Source organism: Condylura cristata, unplaced genomic scaffold, assembly GCF_000260355.1.
Source record: "Condylura cristata isolate star-nosed mole 26May11 unplaced genomic scaffold, ConCri1.0 scaffold00024, whole genome shotgun sequence".
Classification (NCBI taxonomy): Eukaryota; Metazoa; Chordata; class Mammalia; order Eulipotyphla; family Talpidae; genus Condylura; species Condylura cristata.
The window spans coordinates 33,218,103-33,224,365 of record NW_004567125.1 but is presented as its reverse complement, the minus strand read 5'-3'; the positions used below and the strand labels follow the sequence as shown (position 1 = coordinate 33,224,365).

The 6,263-nt window shown below is 46.0% G+C and overlaps 1 protein-coding gene across 1 annotated transcript in view; it reads left to right on the top strand.

Moving 5' to 3' along the window:
- Positions 1 to 1,696: 1,696 nt before the first annotated feature.
- The window catches only part of LOC101630907 (EGF-like module-containing mucin-like hormone receptor-like 2), a 39,695-nt gene continuing 35,128 nt past the window's right edge, over positions 1,697 to 6,263 (top strand). Inside the window, exons 1-2 of the mRNA XM_012728940.1 lie at positions 1,697 to 1,794; positions 5,075 to 5,230. Of these exons, the coding sequence (XP_012584394.1) occupies positions 1,704 to 1,794; positions 5,075 to 5,230 (247 nt within the window). The 5' untranslated portion in view covers positions 1,697 to 1,703. The remainder of the gene's footprint in view (positions 1,795 to 5,074; positions 5,231 to 6,263) is intronic.

Genomic DNA, 6,263 nt, shown 5'->3' with positions numbered 1-6,263 from the left:
AGGGACAATAGAAGTCTAAGATTCTGACTGCTGAGTCAAGGGCTCTTACTAATGTGAATTTTGATAGTATGACCCAGATACAGGTGTGTCTCAGAGAAAAGCAAGGTCAGAGAGGATAGGTATGAACTCTGCTTTTCATTTTCATCTTATACCCTTTATTTCCCCTTAGCTGACAGTTTTTTGTGGTGCCAGACACTGTACTAAACTTTATTAGTCCCCAAATCTACAACCACAATAAAGCTGTTATGACTACCATTGTAACAATTTTCACTGGGGAAAATTGTAATTCAAAGAAGGGGTATTTCCAAATCCAGGCAGCCAACAAGAGGGGATTGGGATGCAGACTTGGACGTGTCTGACTCCCATCCATTCTCCAGCAGGGCTCTCTGTGCTTGCATAGTATGGGAAGAGCAGTACAATCTGGAAGGGGGATTCATCTTGGCCTTTGCTGAGTGGAAAGATCCTGTAAAGTCATGTAAACGTGAAAAGATAGTCACAGGGCTCATGACTGGCAGGATTTAAAGACAGGCCCTAATAGCTAGACTGGTGTGTCTGTGAGTTAGATGTCATTCCTTCTTACCTGTAGAGGTTTTCATACCACAAAGCCTGCTGCTGTGAGGGAATCACTTCTCAGAACTGGACTGGATGGTAAAGAGGAGACTGTGCCTTAGTGCACTGCAGGGAGGGTGAGGAGCTCATTTTGAAGGAGCCATTCATGAGTGTTGTACCTGGACAGGCCACTTAACCAGGAGACAGTGATTCTACCTGCAGGTTGTCAGTTCTCATTCCTTACCTGTCACCAACTTCTCTGTCAATGGCCCTGAGTGCTGTTCATATTCTTAGGTGAGGCTCAGACTTTGGGATGGCTGACTCCAAAATGCATCATTTTCTAGTATGTCCTGAAACATGTACCTTAAATAGAAGTGATCCTGTAAGAGAAATCCTCAAAGCAGCTTTCTCCTTCTGCCATAGAATGAAGAGCTTGACAGGGGTCATGTCCGGTAAGTCATTTCATATGGAGAATTTCACCACCTCTGTTAGGAGTGGCTGAAGATTCTAGGGTGTGTCTATTATCAGTTGCCAATATATGTTCTGTCCTCTGTAACACTTGTTCCTCCAGTGCTATGTCTGTTGGTGACTGATTCCTTGTGAATCTCGGGAGATGGAGGGATGCGATCAGTTTTTCCTCAAGTACAGGAGACTTTGGGTTACAATGGGAAGCGATGGGTTGCAGGACCCTGATCATGAGGTGACGGTAATGAGAACAGGCTTGATTTGGAGCTGCACTTTCATCTCTGCTCATTTCTCTGTCTTCCTGCCCTAGGGCTGTCAGTGCTCCTGATGTTGCATTCAGTTCTGAACGCTGGAGGTGAGTCTGCCCAGCCAGTCCCATTAGTAACTTCAGTTGAGGAGTGCAGCAGGGATCTGGGTCCTCTGCAAAGTATGGAAAGCAGGCTGATATGCAAGACTCTAAGATAGGCCTCTGGAGATCAGAGAAGCAGTGTGTTGATTCATCTCTAAATGTCCAATTTCTGAGCTCTTCCTTGTTGGATGACAGTCAACCTTTTCTTCTCTCCCCTCTTCTACTCTTGGATCCCAAGCTGGCATCTGGCTTCTTATAGTCTTTGGATCTTCTGACTACAACATCTGTCCCCACAGCCTCTGCAGCCACAGCCTGCGCTCCGTGGTGCCCTCAGAGCTCCATGTGTGTCAATGCCACCACCTGTCGTTGCCTGCCAGGATTCAGTTCTTTGTCTGGAGTGCTCTTCACCAATCTCTCAGAGATCTGTGATGGTAAGGAGATTTGGGGAAGCTGGAGGGCACATAGTGAGTTTGGGGGATTATTTTGTAGTCTCCTGAGCCTCATTCCTGATAGCTGCATAGAAGCAAGGGGAAAGGTCAGGAGAATAAGAGGAAAATGGGCAGTTGGGTTTCATGAGCAGTGGGCAGAGTGACCAGAGCTTCCCCAGTAGTTCTATGTAGGTTTCCAGTCTAATTCTGTTCCTGACTGGCTTTCTGACATTTTGGAAATCATTTATCCTCTCTTTTCCCAATTTTGATGTTTGTACATTGTGTGTGTGGATCTCCATGAATGGAATGAGATTTAAAACTCATCTGTGTAATCCAGATGCCCCAAAACAAATGACTGGATCAAGAAGGTGTGGTATACATACATATTGGAGTACTATTCAGCAATTAAGAAAGATAAACTCATGCCATTTATTGCAACAAAGATGGAGCCAGAAGAGATTATACTCAGTGAGATAAGTCAGAAGGAAAAAGAAAATTATCAATGGCTTCATTTATAGAAGGAATATAAGGGAACCAAATAAGAGATCAGGAAAAAACAATAATGAATAAAACCCCAAAATTAACAGGCAACTAAAATAAGAGACATTTTGCAGGGGAGGGGGAAAGAGAGGGGTGAAAAAACAGAGGGAAGAGCATAAGGGACTTTGGTGACTGTTTTCTGGTAAATTGGTGGTGGAATTTTACTTGTACTACATTTGAGAGGAGAAAGCAGACATTGTACAATAATGAACAAAGATGTAAAATATATAAAAATAAATTAAGAAATTAAAAATATAAAATTCACCTGCGTAAAGAGCAGGCAAAGACTAGTATAGTGAACTAGACTATACTTTGCTAAAACTATTGTTATCATTATTTTCATAACACAAAGAGAGGGAGAGATAATTGAGTCAAGGGGAGGAACCCTCACCTGGAAGCTTTGTCTTTCACTTAGCTCAAGGTCACAGAGAACTGCTGCCCACTCTCAGTCATGGTTTACCACGTGACTCCTCACTGCAGCCCCCCCCCCCCAGGCAAGGGGGAGAACATCATTTCTGAATCACTCTAATTGGGATCAAGGAGTTTGAGTCACTTGTTCAGACACATAGACAATTAGGTGGGAGAACATAGATCTGAGTCTAAGACAAAGGAGATTTTATTCTTCAACAACACATAGCACAAAAACAAGTAGGATGCTAAGCTTTGTGGCATGAATGTCACTACAATAAAAAAAAAACAAACAGAAAGGACAAGGACAATTATGTTGTTTTTACACCAAGCAATACTCTTTATGACTCAAAATAGCCTAGCTGCATATTTATTGGTAAATAAAAATGTTCCTAATATAATGGGAAAGTTAAAAAATATTTGCTGTAGACCTATATATTGGAAATTTGCTTTATTCATAGAACTATATGTTAGACCTGTGGGAAAGAACTTCAAGACAACTGACTAAAAAAATTTGAAAGATCCAAAGTCAACTTTTCCCTTTTTTTAAAAAAGATTTGTTTGTTATTTATGCATACAGAACTAGGGTATAGGGCAGAGGTGCAGGAGTGGTGAGAGGATTTATGTGAGACATGATCGGGAGCAGAACAGGCAGACTGAAGAAGTACACTGCTAAGGGGAGCAGCAGGTGGACAGGGGAGGTCTGCTGCGCCCTGTGGATCAGGCCCTGGCCAGAGATCAAACTCATGCTGCAGTGGCTGAGGCCAGCTTTGCAGTGCTGTACTTCACCAGTTGGGCCACAAGGGAGGGCCCAACATTTTTTCCCTTAAGGAAAAAATAATCCTGAAAAACTTCCAGCAGCTTTTATATATTTGCAGGATTTTATAATTTTATTTTTTACATTGTCTTTATCTTCTAACCACCCACATGTTATTTCATATTTGGGGTGAGGGGATGTAGAATTTTCAGGCAAAAAACATCTTTGATGACTACAGTCCAACTGAAACATGTCCAGGGGTTTTCCAGAGGATTCCTTTGTGAGTGGGTGTAGGTCTCACTTGTGTTGGTGAACATAGACAGGAGGTCCTGCAGCTAATGCATCCCAGCTCCTACTTGGGACACCTGCTGGTTGAGGAATTCCCCATGTCTTCACCCCTATCTCATTTCCCCCCTAATCCCACTGAACTCCATTCATCCTTGAAGACAGGCCTCCAGCCTTATCCACCACATGAGAAGAGAGGAGGAAGTCCATTGCCCAGGTGATGCTGAACAAAAATCTCTCAGGTGTGGATCCTTCCCACATCCTGTCCCATCTAGGTGCTGACAGTGGCAGCCTGGACTTAGAAGGGAAATCTGCAGGTGAGGGAAGAGCATGCTGATGTGGGGGACACCAATTGTCCCCAGGTCCTTTCAGGCTCTAAGGTCTTTGGCCCTCTCATGAAATGTATGGGGCCAAAACTTCTGTCCCCGTGTTTTGATTCATCTTCGAATCTATGTTTCTTATTAAGTTGTTTTGAGTCAATGGGTCCAGTCCTTGTTCTTTGGGTCCCAAAGTTACTGAAAGGGGGCCCGATTAGTGGCAGTCTCTGCTTTCAAATTTAGAAAACAGGAAGAGGTAAGCTGCCAGAAAATACTGTAGTCATGCATTTGGAGAAGCTTCACGCTGCTCCTCATATCACATCGGTGATGGATTCTGAGAAGGGGTGACTTCTGCCAGGGGCTGAGATAACAAAACTTTCCCAGAGACATCTGGTGCACCTTGAAAAGTCTGACATTTGGGGGCTCCTGAAGAGAAGTGAGATGTGCTTGGAACACGATGAATAGGGGGAGGTGGAAGACAGTAATGAGCAGGTACCTGATGTGCATGGCCCTGAGAGGTCTACTTGTGACTCCCCCTCCTGACTGAGCTTTAAGGGTGGCCTGCATTGCCCCTGTTTCCTGGGTGGAAACAGCCCCTAGATTCCTGATAAACAAACAGCTCCCCAGTAGAGGGTCTGGAGCCTGAGTCATTGCCTCTCTCAGCCCCTCAGGCCTGCTCAGGGATGCAGGCTTCTTTCCAGCCCCCGTCATGACACAGCAGGATGTCTGTTTTCATATATGTGGGACTTTAGTGAGCTCTCACAGCAGAGTGTCTTTAACTAGGTGTCATTAGGCCCCTCCAGAGAACAGAGATGCATTGAGCCATCAGCAGGTATATTCTGGACCAGCTGCTCCTGCCAGGCCAACCTAAGGAGGAGTCTTGGAGGTTATATTCAGTCCAGCCCATGGTGGGGTCAGGCTGGATTTGGGGTCTGCCCCTTGGAAACTCATGATCCTTTGTCATGTTGTGTTCCAGACATCAATGAGTGTGGACCACCAGCGACAGTGTCCTGTGGAAAATTTGCAGACTGCCAGAACACGGATGGGAGCTACTACTGCACGTGCATCCCGGGATATGAGCTTGTGTCTGGGGGAGCAACATTCAGGAATGAGAGTGAGAACACGTGCCAAGGTAAGAGTGACCCCAGATTCCATCTTCTCCTCCATGAGACTGGAGATTCCATCTCCTCCTCCATGAGACTGGAGGATCCTCAGCCCACTTTCCTCACACACTGGAATTTACCTGATAGAGCGGCTAACCTGGGCTGCTGCTCGGTCCATGCACCACTGTGATCCCTCAGTTTCAGAGCCCTGCAGAGTGCCACATGCACAAGTTCAGAGCATGTCCCTTACCAGGCTGGCATCGCATTTTATAAATAGAAAACAGTGGGACACCATTCAAGAGACTTGACAAGGTCATGGCGTTTCTGTCCTCTTTGTCGTCATCTGGGACTGATGAGTTGAGGCCCCCGTCCCACTTCCTGGGGCTCAGCCACAACAGGAGCCCCTGGACCATGATCGACAGGAACTCTTTCCAGAAGTGTGGGAAGGGGGAGATTAGACGGCAGGCCACATCTGGAGACGACACCTCTTGGCTCGCTGACCTGCCTCCTTGGCTGCTCAGCTGCTGTCTCATTTCTCCATGCAAGTTTCTCTCCTGATCCTTCCTTCCCGCATTCCCCTTCCCCAATAATTTCAAGTAAGGAGCATGCGAGCTTCTTCAATGACCAGGAGGATGTTGTGTTGCTTGTAGGCAGGGTGCTGAGCACCTTCTCCTACACTCTGTGAGAGCTGAAGGGAAGAGGCTCTGTCTTTCCACTGCTAAGAGAGGGCACCACCAGGGATCTCTGATCCTGACCCAACCCTCCCTTAAGCAGGCATGCCAGGCTTCACATTTACCCAGAGCACTTGGGACAAGAGATGGAGAATGAAATGGAGAATGAACCCCAATCAGCACGACCCGTGGGTCTGTTTCCCTGCTGGGAGACCAAGGGCTGAGCATATAATGCAGTTCACCTGTAGCCCGTCAGCACCTGTGCCCCTCTAGCCCTCAATCCACAGCCTTTACTGGCCTTGCTAGAATGTGCATTCTCACCATTTCCTGCCAGTCCAGGGAGAGTTTTTATGAGGATCATTAAAAGCACCTTTTTGAGATGGAAAAAAAA